At 42.3% G+C, this 20184-nt stretch overlaps 1 protein-coding gene across 1 annotated transcript in view; it reads right to left on the bottom strand.

Moving 5' to 3' along the window:
* The window catches only part of LOC117753426 (NACHT, LRR and PYD domains-containing protein 3-like), a 52646-nt gene extending 35085 nt beyond the window's left edge, over positions 1-17561 (bottom strand). The window contains exons 1-12 of the mRNA XM_034571503.1: positions 17442-17561; positions 13526-13663; positions 13306-13425; positions 12884-13117; positions 10905-12707; positions 9799-9972; positions 8529-8702; positions 7975-8148; positions 7422-7595; positions 5758-5931; positions 5204-5377; positions 4765-4897 (exon numbers count right to left, since the gene is read on the bottom strand). Of these exons, the coding sequence (XP_034427394.1) occupies positions 4765-4897; positions 5204-5377; positions 5758-5931; positions 7422-7595; positions 7975-8148; positions 8529-8702; positions 9799-9972; positions 10905-12707; positions 12884-13117; positions 13306-13425; positions 13526-13656 (3465 nt within the window). The 5' untranslated portion in view covers positions 13657-13663; positions 17442-17561. The remainder of the gene's footprint in view (positions 1-4764; positions 4898-5203; positions 5378-5757; positions 5932-7421; positions 7596-7974; positions 8149-8528; positions 8703-9798; positions 9973-10904; positions 12708-12883; positions 13118-13305; positions 13426-13525; positions 13664-17441) is intronic.
* Between the last annotated feature and the right edge of the window lie 2623 nt (positions 17562-20184).

Raw genomic sequence — 20184 nt, forward strand, 5'->3', positions numbered from 1 at the left:
ACAAATTGTGATTTGTGAATATGGGCTATACAAATAAAATTTGATTGATTGATTGATTGATTATGGAGATAATATGCAGAATACAAACACGCTACTTTATTATTCCAACACAGCAAACGAAATATAATTTTTTTTTAAGCATCAAGCTGCTGGAAGGAGTGTGGCGAATCCTATGCTAATGCTAATGCTAATTTTAGTCATGTTTTTTGGTTTTGCCCATTGGTACAATTATTCTGGTATAAAATCGAGGAGAAAATCTATATTATTCTAAAAAGGGTCATCCAATTTAACACAGACCTTTTGCTGCTGGGCAAAATGGAAGACAAAATACAAAACCAGCATGATAAATACTTGTTGATATACTGCGCATATCAGCACTTAAACAGATAACAAGAAATTGGCTTCAGAAAATATGTCCCCAAACAAAGAAATGGAGAGACACGGTTCGACAAATATATCAAATGGAATATCTAACTCACAAAATGAGGGGGAATTTAAACCTGTTTGAAAAGAGATGGGCGAAATGGTCCATCTACTATGAAATGGTTCATAATGAATAGAAATGTGTGGAATGGGATGCTCCACGACAGTCACTTAGGGCAGTGGTTCCCGAAGTGGGGCTCGGTGTGCATTAAAGGAGAAGCTACACGCAACCTGAAAACTTTTATTCATCGTTAAAAACACAAAAGTATTTGATATGAGAAACAAAAAGACACAAAAAGCTGCGTCGCGTGAACTTTTATATCAGAGGTCAACAACTAAACTACACTCACCTGAACATGAATAAGACTCAGGATAAATCAATGATTCAACGTGAGACATCTTTAAACTGTTATTATCTTTAACTCCTCCTGAAACCCCTACTCTCCAACTCGTCTCTTAAAGACAGAAATCAGAAGGAAACACTTTCCCGTCCCCATTTCCACACTAAGTCTTGTGATATCCTGTAGTTTTCTCTTTGTCAATCATCAGATAAAAACTCTTTTCTCTTCTCACTCTTCCGCTACTGAAGCCTCTAAACTCTTTAAAATCAAATAACACACAAATAAATATTCTCATTTCAGAAATGGTCGTAAGTTAGACAGATGTCTCACTCTGCTCCGGTTTACCTCAAACGTGCGTTGAGGGAGAGAAAGAGGTTAAACGTAACCTGAACCTGAGATAAACACAAACTTAAACTAACCTAAACTTAAACTAACCTAAACTAAACCTGAAACTGCGTAGTCAATGAACGTTTTGTGAAAGAGCGGCATATTAGATCAGATTATTATTCTTTCTGCTCCTTGTGTTTGAATTTAAATAGTTTTGTTTGGTGGATGAATGAAATCAACTGATAAATAATAAAAAATGAATGTATTGATCAGATGTAGAATTTCATTACGAGCACAACTTTTCTTCATAAGTACAAAGTATATATTCCATAAATCGGATAATGTGGACGACGTGTTGTTCACCGTGTGTTTTGTCACCGTGACAACAGCCGCGTGCACAGCTCCATGAAGGGATGATGGTCTCACTCTGGTGCAGACGAAGTGGACTGGACCTCAGACCTTCAACATCTGCGTAGAGCAGCGTGTTCATGAACATGGCGTCACAGTCTCATGTTACACTGACACACGTGTGTTGATGATCATAAAGTCAAATGATGATCTCTCCATACAGTGAGAACTTGAGCCTGTCAGGAACTGACTCTGTCAAACAGTTCTTATCCTGAAGTCAGAAAGAACTGAGATGGGCTTGGAAATAAAGTGAAATCCTCATGTTGAGACAAGTGTCTCCACAAAATAACACAAACTGTTCAACACAACAGGCCCAAAATGTCCACTTCCGTCAGGACATCATCTCTCAGACACTTTCTGTCACTTTTCTCTGCTGTGAACCTCCCATCATCAATTATTTCCCAGCATGCTGCTGTTCCCAGAGACCTGCTACAGTCTCCCCCTTGTGGTTGTTCTGAGTTGGTGGTCGAGAACGTACAACAAGAATCTTCATCTACGTTTGTATAAAACGTCCTCGGGTCAGGTTTTCTATTAAATATGGTAAAATATTTATTAAACAGTTTCCTAAGAGACTTAAAAATGCTCTGCTCTTTATCGACTCTTCTTCATACTGTAAATGTGATGTGATGTTTTCACCTGTTTGTTTGCAAGAGGAAAGAAAACCAGAGTAATGATTCCAGTGAAGTTGGTGGAAGGATGTTTATTGTGCATTAAAGCAGAGATAAGTAGAAACAGAACTTTTCTTTCTGAGATGTTTTTCTTCTCGTTACATCTGGTTTGTCACAGCAGAAATGATCCATGTGTTTGACTCATAGACTGAATATAAAGGCTTTGACTGGGATGTTCTGCTGTTATACTACAACGCCACCTGTGGGTCAAAAAGTAGAAAAGCCACCACTGCTCTGCACCTGATGCAGAAATGAAAACGTCCCTTTTTTTTTTTTTTTTTTGATCTTTTGTGTCAAAGACAAAACTCTGATTTTGAACTCAAAGTGATTTGATTGTGTTTAACTTTGTGTTGAACTCAATCAATTTGTGACGTGAATCCAGGAACTTTCAGCTCATAAACAAACACAGAATGTGGTTATACACACATGGAGATATACTGAGGGACAAAGGTGGAAAAGAGTAAAGGCAAACATAAATACATATATGTGACTCTTTATAGAGGGTTTATATATTCTGCTTGTGTTGTGTCATTTCAATATACACATTCTTCACGTGAATAAACACAATCGGTAGCGAGGGGCATCTAGTGGTGAAGTTACATATCACAACAACCTCCTCTGATTCCTCTGGAGCTCTGTCTCCACTCTGCCTCCCAGCAACAAGGCCCAGTCAGAGCCGCTCTACACACAAGCTGCTGCTGCTTCAGCCTCTGTGGATCCTCAGGACACAGCTCAGCCTCCGTCCACACACACACTGTCCTCTGTGTGATCACTCCCTCCTCCATCTGTTGAGAGAAGAAGACATCAGTGTTTACAGAGACTCACTTCATCAGCTGTGAGTCAGTGATGCAGCACATCCAGTGGAAAGAGCAGCAGGGACCTCAGTCCTGTTCAGAGGTGGAGCAGCTTCCTCTCTGCTTCATGTTCACGTGTTGGAATGAACACGCTAAGAGCTAAGTGTGTTTCCTCTGCATGTCAAAGTGCAGAGTGGACACCTGAGAGGTGGATTTACTGCTGTTACAGGTGAAGCCATGTTTCACTGTGTGTTGATGAACATCTGCTTCTGACAAACTGTGAACAGATGAGACAGATGGACCTCAGCAGAGGTTCTGGTCTGTATAAAGAGCTCCTGGTTACCATGGTGATGATGAGAGGCTTCAGTCACACTGATCTCAGAGTTGTGACAAAGATCCAACTGATCAGTTCTCCACTGATGAAGTGAGAGCACAAACTGTCTCAGATCAGATGAAGACGTTCATCGTGTGAGGCTGTCAGCTGTGGTCCAGCTTCATTTCCTGTTCACATGAAAACAACAACAACTGTCGTCTTCACATCAACTCAATCAAATGATGCTTGATCCCAAGCAGCTTCTGGCTCGTCTGATTGGCCGACTGTTCTCTCTCTGTGTTTCTGTCCAATCCTGACGTCTGTCATCATTCTCCTCTCACAGCTTCACTGAGGAAACACTGAGGCCTGAACTACGAAGCCACTTCAACATATCCAGGAGATCTTTCTGAGATCCAGCTCAACTTAACCTAACAAACACAGTCAGGCTAAGTGGTCACATGACACTGGTTATCAACTCCTTAAGTTAACTCAGGTTTTCCTCAACAAGATCTGAGTGTGCACATAAAAGGGGCGGGGTTTACTGTGTATGACCAATCACAGACATGGACTGTTTGACTGACAGCAGACCCTCATATTTCACAACGAGGATCAAACTGTTCTATAATAAAAATCAGAGGAGAACAAACACATGATTCAGAATAAAAGAAACTCAGTTACAGCTGCTAAATGCAGGAAGAACAGCTGGTAAAACATCTGTGATTGTGTCAATGTGTAAGTTACAGCGCCCCCTGGTGGCATTTTGTAAAAATATATTATGTGACCACGACGTAATAAGGTGTGTGAACGAGATAAATAACTCGGGGCCACGAGATCTGAATCTGTTGTTTACTAACAAGACGAGTGGAAGAGAAGAAGATTCTTGATGAGAAACGTTTGAATCCCAGGATGTGGCCTCGATAATGAGCTTTAGTTTGACACACACTGTCTCACTGAGGACACACAATGTGGTGGAAACCTCTGACATCACGACTCAATAAAAACACATGGACCTATTTTCAGGAATCTGACTGAGTGCATTTGGTGTTTTGGTGACAGGATGAGTCTGAAGAGATTGAGATGTACTGGGTGAGTTAGTGGCTGAGATCAACTTAACCAACCAGACGTTGATTTAAACTTCCCTTATCCTTCCCTTTAAGGAGAGTGTGCACCACACAACAGTGTAGAGTCACTTTGATGAGTGGGCTTTTATACGGGTTGATCTCCAACTTAACCTGGAGTAGGTTAGCCGTTCATCATAAGTTACCGTGGTGATTTATCTCATTAAGAAGTGAACGAGCTTCATGGGACTGAAAAAACTAAACCTGAAGTTAACCTGATAACCACAAATCCTGCTTGGTAGCACAGACCCTGGATCTTTACTGTGATACTGACTGTGTTTAGTAAAATACTGAAGAAAGCAGCGTGGACTGACTCCAACCATGTACTGACCTCACAGTCTCCAGTCGACAGCCCGAACTCTGCTTTAGATCAAGCAGCTCCTTCACTCCTGAGTCCTGCAGGTCGTTGTTACTCAGATCCAGTTCTCTCAGATGAGAGGGGTTTGACCTGAGAGCTGAAGCCAGAGAAGAACAGCTGATCTCTGACAGACTGCAGCTCTTCAACCTGGATAAAGAATAAAACTTAACTGTAAATTAAACTGAGTTCATGTGTGAAAATAACATACATATATTCAGTAAAAATAGATTTGGACCCGGTCTCTGTCCTGCAGATCAGTTTAGAAAATCCAGAACTAAACTCAGATGTGTTTTAACAAGTAACTGAATATTTAAAATGTAACAGATTAATAAATGAATGAATTCATGTTATGTATGAAGAGGAATTATGTTAAATTAGAATTAAATGAGATAAATTGTGTATAAATGCTGTATTATAGATATGAGATCTACAAAGGTCAGTCAGTGAACTGACCGTAGATTCTCCAGTCGACAAGTTGGACTCTGTAGAAAACCACACAGCTCCTTCACTCCTGAGTCCTGCAGGTCATTGTCACTCAGATACAGTTCTCTCAGATGAGAGGGGTTTGACCTCAGAGCTGAGACCAGAGAAGAACAGCTGATCTCTGACAGTCTGCAGTGATCCAACCTGAATAAAGAATAAAACTTAACTGTAAATTAAACTGAGTTCATGTGTGAAAATAACATACACATATTTATGTCATCACAGACTCATAACATGGAAGATAAATATGAAATCAGACATGTTGGACAAAAAACGAGTCCTGATTCAGTAAAAATAGATTATTTGGACCCGGTCTCTGTCCTGCAGATCAGTTTAGGAAATCCAGAACTAAACTCAGTGTTTTAACAAGTAGCTGAATATTTAAAATACCACAGATTAATTAATGAATGAATTCATGTTATGTATGAAGAGGAATTATGTTAAATTAGAATTAAATGAGATAAATTGTGTATAAATGCTGTATTATAGATATGAGGTCTACAAAGGTCAGTCAGTGAACTGACCACAGAGTCTTCAGTCGACAGGTTGGACTCTGTAGAAAACCACACAGCTCCTTCACTCCTGAGTCCTGCAGGTTGTTGCTACTCAGAAACAGTTTTCTCAGATGAGAGGGGTTTGACCTCAGAGCTGAAGCCAGAGAAGAACAGCTGATCTCTGACAGACTGCAGCCCCAAAACCTGAATAAAGAATAAAACGTAACTGTAAATTAAACTGAGTTCATGTGTGAAAATAAAGGACTTTGACTAAACACCACTGTCGCTGTTTTCAGACCTGAAGTCTGAGTCAAGTTGTTCTGGACATTTTCTGGAACTTTTCCTGCAGCCTCCTAATAAAGTTTCTGAGTGAGTCCATGTGAGAATAGAGCAGGTGAATGTCCAGAGGATTCACAGTGAGCGAGTGGATGTGTTGATGAGGTTTCTAATACATGACGGACGTGAAACTGGAAGAACACAAATATCTCAGGATGAAGAAGATGAGCCGTACACGTAGAAGACGAAGACGTCAACTTGGAAACACAAGGAGATTCCAGAGCTTTCTGTGATGAGGGCCGACGCCGGTGTGGATGAGCTGTAAACAACAACACTGATCTTTCCACAGCAGAATTTATACGTCATGTCCGGCCTCCTGCTGCTCCACCCGTTCTTCATATGTGAAAGTCCAGAAAATGTCCAGACACTATTGTACAGAGTTCATGACTGAAAACAGCTTGAAAGTCCTTGTGTCCTCGGGGTTCAGTTGTTTGTAATATGTAACTTCACCACTAGATGTCTCTAAATATCTTGCTGGACATGTTCAGGAGTCGTACACATGAACAAGTGGACTACGTTCACATGTACGACACCTGGAGACGTCACTAAATCCTTCACAGCGAACCTGTAACTTAACATAACTTAACACGACCATGGTTATCATGGAGATATGTCTTTTGGCTCCACCCCTCATCTGAATGTTCCCACATGTTCCTGTTGCTGTGAACGAGTTGGACCCGGACAATCTCCTGCTGCTGCTTCAGCTCCAGAAAATGTCCAACCCAATTGTCAGAACATGTTCCACAGTTGATGTGTGCAAAGGGCGAGCAGGTCTATGATCATGTTTTCTTGAAGTGGTGATGATCTGAGCAGCAGTTTGACCAGTTGAAAGTGGTGCAGGGAGCCTGAGTAACACATGTGTACAGGGCGGTACAGAGATCTAGTGGTGAAAAGATAAAGGCATGGACGCCCCCATGTAAGTCCTGAAACCATAGGAAGGGTTTCATGTTTGAAATTAAGCCAAAGTGGAAGAAACAGGGCTGAAGAACTTGGGCCTAAAAATAAAAGGAATCAAATATAATGGACTTGGACTCTGGACCCTGAGCCCAGTCCCAGAACACCAACGCAGCACACTTTCATGTGGTCAGTCCACAGGACCACCGGGACAAATCCTGGTTAGCTTCCACAGAAACATTACATGTACACATTGTCCAGCATTGGATTGTTTATCTGTCAGTAAAACTTCAGTCACATTGAGCCTGACTCGGTCCTCAGCGCTCATTCTACAAACATCTCTCAGCTCAGTATCAGTGTTCACTGTTAGGAACACATGTGTTTAGCTGCAACATGACACTTCACCACTAGATGTCACTACATTCTACACACTGAACCTTAAACATTAAAACATGATGTCTGACCACAGAGTCTCCAGTCGACAAGTTGGAATCTGTAGAAAACCACACAGCTTCTTCACTCCTGAGTCCTGCAGGTCGTTGTTACTCAGATTCAGTTCTCTCAGATTAGTGGGGTTTGACCTCAGAGCTGAAGCCAGAGAAGAACAACTGATCTCTGACAGACTGCAGCTCTTCAACCTGAATAAAGGAGGAAACTTAACTGTTAATTAAACTGAGTTCATGTGTGAAAATAACATACACATATTCATGTCAGCACAGACTCATAACATGGAAGATAAATATGAAAATCAGACATGTTGGACTAAAAACGAGTCCTGACTCAGAAAAAATAGATTATTTGGACCCGGTCTCTGTCCTGCAGATCAGTTTAGGAAATCCAGAACTAATCTCAGTGTTTTAACAAGTAGCTGAATATTTAAAATGTCACAGATTAATTCATGATTGAATTCATGTTATGTGTGAAGAGCAATTATGATAATTTAGAATTAAATGATAAATTATGTATAAATGCTGTATTATAGATACGAGGTCTACAAAAGTCAGTCAGTGAACTGACCACAGATTCTCCAGTCGACAAGTTGGACTCTGTAGAAAACCACACAGCTCCTTCACTCCTGAGTCCTGCAGGTCGTTGTCACACAGATACAGTTCTCTCAGATGAGAGGGGTTTGACTTCAGAGCTGAAGCCAGAGAAGAACAGCTGATCTCTGACAGACTGCAGCCCCACAACCTGAATAAAGAATGAAACTTAACTGTAAATTAAATTGAGTCCATGTGTGAAAATAACATACACATATTTATGTCATCACAGACTCATAACATGGAAGATAAATATGAAATCAGACATGTTGGACTAAAAACGAGTCCTGACTCAGAAAAAATAGATTATTTGGACCCGGTCTCTGTCCTGCAGATCAGTTTAGGAAATCCAGAACTAAACTCAGTGTTTTAACAAGTAGCTGAATATTTAAAATGCCACAGATTAATTAATGAATGAATTCATGTTATGTATGAAGAGGAATTATGTTAAATTAGAATTAAATGAGATAAATTGTGTATAAATGCTGTATTATAGATATGAGGTCTACAAAGGTCAGTCAGTGAACTGACCACAGAGTCTCCAGTCGACAGGTTGGACTCTGTAGAAAACCACACAGCTCCTTCACTCCTGAGTCCTGCAGGTCGTCACCTCTCAGATCCAGTTCTCTCAGATGAGAGGGGTTTAACCTCAGAGCTGAAGCCAGGGAAGAACAGCTGATCTCTGACAGACTGCAGTCCATCAACCTGGATAAAGAAATATGATTATTAGAATGTGTCCTCCTGTTGTTGTGGATCGTCATCATGTCAACAGACTCTCAACATGCTGCTGACCTCAGTCCAGTCTGTGACCTGAAGATAAATATCAGATCAGACATGTTGGACCATTGTTTAATTTATCAGCTTCTTCTCTGTGTGTTTGGTCTCTGAGCAGGTTTGTGTGATTAAACACTGTTTAAAGTGTAATGGAAAGTTCCACTGATCAGTGTCTTACTACTTTGATGCTGTCTGCCTGACAGGATGTAACCTCAAAGTTCATGCCCTTATTTGGCAATGCTCCTCGAGTTGACCCTGACTTCTGAAATCAATTCCTCTATTCTCAGAAGCAACAGCAGATGTTTGTCTTTCTACCAGATTACATGTGACCACAAACAATGTGTATGCGCTTATTCGGTCACGTTCCCTCCAGCAGCCACGGCAGATAGACACAGCAGACGATTTCCTGTCTGTTTTTCATGCTATGTTTCTTGAAATACCACTATGTATAAGAACCTGCTGTTTTGACTTTGGGGAGTTCCACTTTGAGCACCCGTGCTGAATGTGTAACCCTCTGCAGAGCTTACTATTAAAAACTCAAAGGCAACTCCGGTCTGAGAAACTCTTTATTTCACATCTCAAGATAAATTTCCACCACAGTAGGGATGGCTCCTGACAGTCACTTCAGTGTTTGTTGACAGTTTGTTTCTATACTTATCAACTGTCCAACATGGTGCGCACGTGTCTTGAATCCGGCGGGGATGTTGCGCACGCACTTATTTTCTGCGGAGAGTAAGAACCTTTCTGCGCACATGTTAGTAAATGAGGCCCAATGTGTCTTATAGTGAAAACCTGAGGAGGACGAGTGCTCGGCCTCAGTCCACATGTTATTTACTGACACTTTCTTAGTGATCAGGAGCAGGTGAGTGCAGGTGAATGGAGTTGGCCTGATGAGGTGGACGTGACTGACAGGCTGGGTGAGTGACAGATGACTGAGGGACAGTGAGCAGAGCAGAACTGTGACAATTTAAATAAATAATGACCGAATAGGAAAGAAAGTTGGAAAAGTGAACAAGGATTTAAGGACCTCAGAGACTCCAGTCGACAGTTTGGACTCTCCAGTCCAGAACACAGCAGCTTCACTCCTGATTCCTGCAGCGAGTTGAAGCTCAGATCCAGTTCTTTCAGATGTGAGGGGTCTGATTTCAGAGCTGAGGCCACGACTTCACAGTGAGTCTCTGAAAGTACACAACCACCGAGTCTGTAATTAAAGAAAATATATGTTAGAATAAAATCTGAAAACACAACATTTATACAAAACGTGATCATTTGACCCTCACCCTGGTAAATCCCCTTTTTGCCTCATGAACATGTTAAAAACGCCTCAAGAGAATCCTTTCAAATTTGGTACAAGGGGTCATTCAGACTAACAGAGGAACTCATTAGATTCAGGTGGTCAAAGGTCAAAGGTTAAGGTAACATGTTCATGGCCTCTTGAAGTCTCAAGTCTGTCTCTAGGGGATTTCGTCACATTTTGACCAGTTGGACTCAAAGATAAACTGATTAGATTTCAGTGGTCAAAGGTCAAAGGTTACAGTGACCTCATATTATTGTCAATGCAACATGTCAGGAACCTGGAGGGAGTGACACTGCACTGGTTGGTGGTGGCGTACAAACACAGGGTGGTAATTCTAGTTTGACAAGAAAGAAGAATAAACTATACTTCCTGCTTCTTCAGTTTAAAGGAACAGTCAGTGATTCTCACCCTAAACACTTATTCAGTGACGTACTCACACACACACACACACACACACACACACACACACACACACACACACACACACTCACACTCACACTCACACACACACACATTCATACACACACACACACACACACACACTCTAGCCAGTAGCCACTTAACCTGGAGCCAATCTCAGCTGACACTGAATTTCAGTCTCCAATCAACCTAACTCCGATCTGCATGTCTTTGGGTTTGGGGAAGAAGCTGGAGAACCCAGAGAAAACCCTGCAGACACAAGGAGAACATCCTCCTCACAGAAAGGCTGCACTAACAGTGTTGACCACTGCAACGCCATGCTGCCCAAAACAATGAGAATCATTTAACACTGAGTGTATTTGAAGAACGACTCATCTACACTGATTGAACATGTTATTGATCATGTCTGGACTCACAGAGCCTTCCTGCAGTTCCTCACAGCTGGGATCAGTCTCCGTCGACCCTGGTCTGATGTGTTGAACTTCTTCAGGTCTAACTCATCCAGAACCTCCTCTGACATCTGCAGCATGTAGGCCAGAGCTGAGCAGTGGATCTCAGAGAGTTTCTCCTTTGATTTGTTCTCTGACGTCAGGAACTGTTGCATCTGCTGATGAACTGAGTGGTCATTCATCTCAGTCAGACAGTGGAAGATGTTGATGCTTCTGTCAGGAGAAATGTCATCACTCTCCATCTTCTTCAGGTTGTTGATGACTCTCTGCATGATCTTTGGATTGTTCCCTGTCTGACCCAGCAAGCCTCCTAAGACTCTCTGGTTGGACTCCAGATTGAGGCCGTGAAGGAAGCGAACAAACAGGTCCAGATGACCATTTGTACTGGTGAGGGATTTCTCCATGGTTCTCTTCAGGAGGTCATCCAGGGAGAAGGTACTGTGTGTGTCCCCATATGTTCCCAAGAAGTTGTTGAGTTCTTCTGTGTTCCTCTTGGTGTAACAGTGGAACATGTAGACTGCAGCCAGAAACTCCTGAACGCTCAGATGAACAAAGCAGTAGACTGATTTCTGGAAGATCACACACTCTCTTCTGAAGATCTCAGTACAAACTCCTGAGTACAACGAGGCCTCTGTGACATTAAGACCACACCGCTCTAGGTCTTCTTGGTAGAACATGATGTTTCCTTCCCTCAGATGTTTAAACGCCAGCCTCCCCAGCTTCAGTAGAACGTCCCTGTAAGCCTCCTTCACTTGCTGTGGAGTCGCCTGATGTCCCTCACCGTATTTGTTGTTCTTCCTCTTTGTCTGAACCAGCAGGAAGTGTGAGTACAGATCAGTCAGGGTCTTGGGCAGCTCTCCTCTCTGGTCTGTGGTCAACATGTGCTCCAGAACTGTAGCACTGATCCAGCAGAAGACTGGGATTTGACACATGATGTGGAGGCTCCTGGACGTCTTGATGTGTGAGATGATGTTGCTGCACAGCTCTTCATCACTGAATCTCTTCCTGAAGTACTCCTCCTTCTGGGCGTCAGTGAAGCCTCGTACTTCTGTGACCCTGTCAACAAATGTAGGAGGGATCTGATTGGCCGCCGCAGGTCTGGAGGTTATCCAGACGAGAGCCGAGGGAAGCAGATTCCCCTCGATGAGGTTTGTCAGCAGCACGTTGACTGATGACCTCTGTGTGACATCAGACACAACCTTCCTGTGGTTGAAGTCCAGAGAAAGTCTGCTTTCATCCAGGCCGTCGAAGATGAACAAAGGTTTACAGACAGCGAGCGTCTCTGCCGTGAGCTTCAGTAACATTGGATGGAAAACACGGAGCAGCGTGAGGAGACTGTGCTGCTCGTCTTTCACCAGGTTCAGCTCCCTGAACGAAAGCACAGTCAGCAGACCCACATCTTGGTTTTCTAAACCCTCTGCCCAGTCCAGAGTGAACTTCTGCACCGAGAAGGTTTTTCCAACGCCAGCGACGCCGTTGGTCAGGACGACTCTGATGCTGCTCTGCTGGTCAGTTAAGGCTTTAAAGATGTCGTGGCACTTGATGGGAGTGTCGTGGAGGCTCTTCATCTTGGAAGCCGTCTCAAGCTGCCTCACCTCATGTTGAGTATTAACCTCTTCACTCTGACCCTCTGTGATGTAGAGCTCAGTGTAGATCCTGTTGAGGAGGGTTCTACTTCTTGTTTCATCAGTTCCTTCAGTCACATGTTCACATCTCCTCCTCAGACTGAGCTTATGTTCACCTAAAACCTCCTGCAGACCACGATCTGCTGAAAGACAAGAAACAATGTCAGAGACAGAGAATCTGAGAATCTGCTAATCGTTTTCATCAGATACAGAAAATAAAAGCTTTGTGCTTTTATAATGATGTTAAATGTTGATGCTGTATAAAGGAACAAAATAAAACAACATGTGCTGTTGTTAGAAGTGAAGACATCTGCAGACACATGTACAGTGCTGCTCTGACCGGCTGTCTGAGCTCCATCTCCTGTTCTGGATCTTTTTCCACACTGGGGACAGGAGGAGTCTCCTGAAGAATCAGATTGGTCCCAGTATGAGGTGATGCACTGTCTGCAGAACCAGTGTCCACAGCTGGTGGAGACTGGATCATTCAGGACCTCCTGACACGAAGCACAGAAGGACGACTGCTCCTCCTCAGAAACATGACTCCTCTTCCTCTCTCTGTGAAGACATTTCCTGATAACTCAAATGTCACAGGTTGTCATTACTTCTCTCAAGGAGGTTTTGTTTTCACCCTGTATGTTTGTGTGTTGGTTGGTTCGTTGGTGGGATTATAAAAAATGACAGGGGCCACACTAGAGGAAACTAAATCCTCTTCAGATCAGTTCCCAGTAGAAACAGTCTCTTACTCTGTGTGTGATGGTCCAGGTTCATTACTGAAGCATATAGGAGGTTCCATGGACTGGTCACTCTTCAGAGACACACAGCTGGACCCTGGAGACTCTGCTCTCAGTCTGTGGTCCTGACCTCTGAAAACACAAACATGTTTTTATTCTGAACACATCAGTCACTGGTTCATTCTCTGAGGATTCAGTTTGGAGCTTCACATGTTTGTAGCAGGTCTCTTACTTTGTGTGTGAGGGTCCAGGTTCATTACTGAAGAGTGGAGGCTCATCTTTGGACCAGTCACTCTTCAGAGACACACAGCTTAACACTGGAGACTCTGCTCTGCCCTCCTCTTCCTCCTCATAACCACTCATCTTCAGTCTGAGAGGAAAAAAAACAGGACTAACAAGTATGTTCAAGAAACACACACACACACACACACACACACACACACACACACACACACACACACACACACACACGGCAGCTAAGGTCACTTTTTAAATCCAAACATAAGCAGAGATCTACCACCCTGATATCTTCCAAAAACCCACTTAGGAGGGTCATATTTATTTATTTTGTAAAGGCTGAATGCACGAGCATAAATATTCATAAAGAAATGCAGTTATGCAACTTTACCTGTTCAATGCACAATATTCACATTAATATTAATTCATATTTACAGTATCTGTTCAATATTTATCTTCTCAGTTCAACAACGTTCTGCAGAGTTCTGCTACTGCAGCACAATGTTTTTTACAAAGGTTTTGACCTGAATATGGTAATAAATATGAATATTACCTTGTATTTAAGTGTTGGGACCGGGTATTTGTGAACTACAGTTCACTATAGTTCTGACCACATGTTCTTTGTTCTGGAGACAAACCAGAGCCTCCAGAACTCAGTCTCCCAGGGTGCTTCAACGTCACACAGAGGTGTGAAAACTGACCGGGGACGGCTGCTTTGCTCTGTCCACAGAGCAAAGCAGCCGTGGAACAGGAGGTTAAAAGCCCTAAGAGCACAAAATGCTCTTCTCCTCCAGGGGGTTCAAACGGCTAATAAGAAAGCCCTGCACTATTTAGAATCTCAGATCTCATTTCACAGAAGGAGGAATTGTTAAAACTTAGATTAGAAGGCCCTGCCTCACATCAGTTTTTCAGCCAATGTGATTCTGGTTATTCAGATTCACACTCCTCCAATAGTGTATGGTTAACTCCCCCTTCACTCCCAAGATGGGACAGAATCCCATCTGACCCGAAGTCTTTGGGAATTAAGTCACCTCCTGAGCCTCCACTGACAGGAAGAGGTAACAGCTTCCTAACTTCCCACCTCTCTGACACTGACATTGATGACATACATGTATGTAGTTTATCCTCAAGAACACATTGTGCCTCATATACTTCACATCCACTGATGCATGACACATTTTTCAGTGCACAACTCTCCAAAGGGGGACTAACACATTCCAGGATGGTTTAGCAGCTCCCCCTCAACCAGAGAGACCTGGAGCAGGTGATGCACGTGCCCGGACTTAACCGTGTCCTCGCTTTGATTTGCTTGAGTTTCTAGCTAAAGATATTGAACAATTTGATCCAGACAACTGTGATAACAATATTGATAATTACTTTAGGGAACTAGATCTCAAAACTTCACCCTCACAATAAAACAAAGGGGGTTGACAAAAGGCAGCGTAGGGACACAGAGCGTACCCGCCAGGTCCACCCACTTCCCAGAGATAGGCATTCCCACAGTAGAAGCTGTAGGAAGCCATACTCTGACATTCTGGCCCAGACAAATTACCACTACTCAGAAGATGACGACAGCGTCTCTGAGTACAGTTCAAAACCTGGTTATAACCGAGCACACAGTGACAGCGCCTCTGAAGTCCTCCTGGACTCTGGCTCCCCAGAGCGTTACGGCCCTGAGCCACGACACAGGCGATCCAGAGCTCGCTCCTCACGGCCATAACCAACACAGTTAACTCCTGTACTGACAGTAGGTATTAAGTTTCTTGCAGTTAATAGGCAAACTGTTTTGTTAGCAACAGCAGCAAACTCCAAAACCTAAATTCTGGTTTAACTTAGATACCACCGTAACTTTGTAAATATGTTTGGACCAACTACTTTTCATTCCATAACACTGTAGTAGTCCATACAACACATGTTAGGACATTAGCATATTATTACAGAAACAATGATACAGTCATTTGGATTTGAGACTTAAATTATGACACCTGCCTGAAGGTTAAAATTGTTACTACATTGAGTAGGATCCAATGAGTGAACACAAAACTCTTGGACATTCCAAAAATGACCTTATCCTTATATGTGCCACTCTCTCTGCATCTAACCTAACAATTTACAATGTCTAATTTTTCCTTTTTTCTCACTTACCTAGTAAAGAGCACAGGTTATTCATATTGTACTGTCATTGTAATCTGAATTATTTGTCTAATTTGAATCTTGCTTAGCCAAAATAGATAGTATAAACAAATGATAAAATATCCCCAAAAAAATGAGCTAAAAAAAAATTATTTGTAGTGGCCAGCTGCCATTTTGAAAGCACACACACACACACACACACACACACACACACACACACACACACACACACACATATTTATATAGTTAGTACACCTTTAGTAATTTGTGTTTTTATACTTTATTATCTTCATAATAAATGTTTTTATTTCACAAATGTTTTTTTAATGAATGTTGCATAAGTGTGAATTTTGCCAACCTCTACACTGTCAAGAATTCTATATCCTTCAACTTAGCTAACTATCTATATGGTAATTTTGGTTATAGTTATTAATTTAATTGTTAATCAGAGGTCCAAATTTGTAGTTAGTACTTTCATGAGACTTAATCAATAAATTGACTATCTTTTCCCTTCCTTTGAAGGGTGGTGCCCCGAGGTAACTTTAATCAATTGAAGTTATTATTTAATATTAATATTTTTTATATTAATATTAAATATTTGTTCTGATAACCAAATTTATTGAATGCCGAAAGGCACACCATTTAATGGTGCCAGATTTAATGTATCAATTGCACAACATAAGTACATATTGAACATTAGTTCTCCAGCTGTCAGTCACTCACTTCCATTGTGTGTGGCAAGGACTGAACTATTTGTTTGTAGGAGTGAGACAGGTGACCTCAGGAGGCCTCAATTATTTTTGGATGCAAATTTCAGTCAACCCCTCGATTTGTTCAGCCAGTTGCAGCCATTTTAATTAAGTACGTAGAAATTAAATTGTAACAAGTACAATAATAAAGTGCCCTTTCATAATACTGGTTTATGTCATTTGTAAATCCACCAATATACCTGCATAGCCATAAAATACTTTTGCAACTCAAGCATTTCCGAACCTACACTCAAACCAATAAACTACATTAAACTGAATCAAAACAAGCTCATGAAGTTCATGTGTCCTTCAACACCCTGCCACAAAGAGAAGGAAACTCAACATATGGCATTCGTGTTAACGTCATAAAGTAAGTAAAGTAAACTTTATAGACAAACACACTGATAGCATATCAGTCAGCAGCTTTAAGCAGCACTCTGTATCTCCACTCAGTTCTATGGCTTTGTGCCCAAATGAAGGTCAAACACAAGCTCTTCAAATTTATATTTCCTTTAAAACTCACACAAAATCAGTATATAGTGAAAAAGAAAACTGTATATATAATGTTCATATCATGTAGAGATGAAGCTGTAGCTGAAGCTATATATATATATGTGTGTGTGTGTGTGTGTGTGTGTGTGTACCTGGCTCTGCAGGTCGATGTTTCTCACTCCTCAGCCATTGAGTCCAGAGCTTTACGGGGATCGACAGTGAAGACTCTCGACAGGTTGGTGACCACTACTGTAACGTTTGATTCTGAAAACACGTTCTGTTATTAAACACTTGATGAACAGATGTGATGAAGATAAAACGTGAAACTGTGAGTTAACTCTGTTAATTAGTCCTTTGAAGGCACTTTGTTCCAGACCTGCTGTTCACATCTGCCTCTGGGGATCCGATCACATGGAAACTACGTCTGTCACCAGGTGTAAACTGACAAACTTAGAGTCGTGTGTTCAGCAGACGGATGTTAACAGCAGGTGTGAGAGTGTGACAGTAAAACCTTCAGAAAGTTGTGTTCACACTCACCTGCTCACTTTTCTTCCTTCTGCTCATCCAAGTGAAAATGGAGTCTGACACTTCCCTGTTCTCATGCTCCTCCTCCGTGTTGAACCAGTTCACTCTTGAAAACAACTAGTCCAGTTCATACACATAAAAATGAACTGGTTCACGTTCACAGTTTATGTTTTTTTGGGATGGTTATGATGTAGATTACAAACTTACGATCATGTATTTAGTTAATAATCGACGGTGTCGGATCATGAATCCATATCTTTACTTTAACACTGAGTCCTGACTATGAGCGTCTCCTGTGACTGAGCCGTTAAATGTTGACTGGTCATTTTTCATGATGTTGTCGTGGAAATTTATCATGAGATTTGAAATAATGGGTTTCTCAGACCGGAGTTGTCTTAGAGGTTTAATTATTAGCTCTGCAGAGGGTTACACAGTCAGCAACATGGCTCAGAGTGCAACCACGAGAAAGTTAAAAAGGAGGGTTTTTATACAATGTGATAAACGGGAAACAAAACATAAAGCAGACAGGAAACGTCTGCTGTCTGGCATCACTGTTACAGAAAGAGGAATCAAACCCAGAATCCCCCCGCCGCCCGCGGGTTAGGGGCTATGTGAGCCTGCATGCTTTCTTATTATAATAATCATCATTATTATCACCATCATTATATTATTATTATTATAATTAATGATAATCGACCAATTATTATTATATTATTATTATTATCATAATAATAATAAGTGTTATTATTGCTATCATTAGGATACTGTTATTATTATGGGCCTCTTGTGATCTTTAAAAAAAAATCTTGCAGGTCTGTCAATGTGAGACATGAGCCTGCTTTGCCTTGCAAAGGTCCTCAAATCTTGGGGCAATGTTTGACAAACATATCCTCAGGTCATCCTCGATCTGTGCGCGCTTGCGATATTTAGTTTTGAGCGCAGTCAGTCTTGAAAAGCCTGCCTCGCACAAATAAGTTGACGCGAAAAGGAGGATCATTTTTAAGGCTATATCACAAAGCTGAGGGTATTCCGGCATCATTGCTACCCAGAATGACGAAAGAGGGGAGGTGGTAAACAGATGCTTTAGTCTACTGTCACTCTTCAGCTCAATAAGCTGCTCTTGCATGTCTATTGACAGCTCGTCTGCTGAGCAGAGAAATGGATCCCGAACCCAGGCGAATGAACGGTAGTCCTCTTTGAAATAGGACTGATTCTTCAGCGCTGAAAGGTGATCAGCAGCTGATTGGAGGAGAGAGGAGAAATCAGTGCCACGTGCATCGGCAATGAAGTCTGCAAGGCTGGGAAACATGTCGCAGTTTCCAGAACTGATGCGACCATGCCAGAGAGCAATTTTTTGCGTGAAGGCATTCACTCTATCAGCGAGGAGCAGAACGTTAGATTCGCGGCCTTGCAAAGACTTGCAAAGGTTAAGGCCATTCAGCCGGTCAAAAATATCCACCAAATAGGAGAGAGAGGCAAGCCACATGGCATCATCCAGGTGCTTCGCCAGATCTGTTTGACTTTCAGTCAAAAACAACTTTACCTCCTCTCGCAGCTCATACAGCCGTTGTAACACCCGCCCCCTGGAGAGCCAGCGAACTTCAGTGTGCAGCAACAGCTGTTCATGCCCTGACCCCATCTCCTGGCAGAGGACCCCAAACAAACGGGAGTTAAGTGGACAAGCTTTAATATGGTTAATTATTTTCACGGCCTGGTGAAGCACTGACTCGAAGAGCGGTGGCATTTTCTTGGCAGCAAGTGCCTCGCGATGGACCATGCAGTGTGTCCATTGCACAAGTGGAGCAACTTGCTGGACGCGAGCTACAAGGCCACGCTCACGCCCTGTCATCGACCGCGCTCCATCTGTGCAGAGGCCAATACACTTTCCCCAGCCCAAACCACTGTCTTGGATGAACGAGTCAAGGACATTAAAGATTGCCTCCCCTGTTGTACGGGTCTGAAGAGGCCGGCAAAACAGGATGTCCTCCTCAATTTCCTTTTCCCGCACATACCTGACGTAAGTGAGAAGCTGGACCTGTCCAGCGATGTCAGTGGATTCGTCCAGCTACAGTGCATAGTAAGGACTGATTTGAATGTAGTGTATTAGTTGCTCTTTGATATCACTAGACATTTCTGATATTCTGCGTGACACAGTGTCATTTGACATAGGTATTGCGCTGAGTTTAGCAGCTGCACTCTCTCCTATCATTATTCTACACATGTCTTGCGCGGCCGGCAAAATCAGTGTTTCGGCAATTGTATGGGGTTTGCCAAGCTTAGCAATTCTATGAGCAACTACATACGATGCCTTCAGACACTGCTTGGAGACAGTGCTATGCTTGGAGATGGTGGTTTGTTGTTGCTGGAGGCCATCACGTTTACGTTTAAAGAAGTCCACAGGCTTCTCTTTCAAGTCAGGGTGTTTGGTGTCGAGGTGCCTTTTTAATTTGCATGGCTTCATGCTGTCATTTGCCAGCACCTCGGCACACAAAACACACTGAGGACGTTGCTCAGTCGTGCCAGTGAACGTGAAACCAAACTGCAAATAGCTCTTGTCATATTTGCGAAGCTTTGGCTTCTTCGCCAAAGTTCCTGACTGTTTCATTGGAAGCAAGGTCAATTTCGTCTAGTGCAGCTATATCATTAGATAATGTATCTCTAAGGTGTTTAGGGCCAAGTTTTAGAACCTCTGTTTTATTTGAGTTTAATAAGAGAAAATTGCGGGTCATCCAGGTTTTTATGTCCTTGAGACATG

Source organism: Hippoglossus hippoglossus, chromosome 19, assembly GCF_009819705.1.
Source record: "Hippoglossus hippoglossus isolate fHipHip1 chromosome 19, fHipHip1.pri, whole genome shotgun sequence".
Taxonomy (NCBI): Eukaryota; Metazoa; Chordata; class Actinopteri; order Pleuronectiformes; family Pleuronectidae; genus Hippoglossus; species Hippoglossus hippoglossus.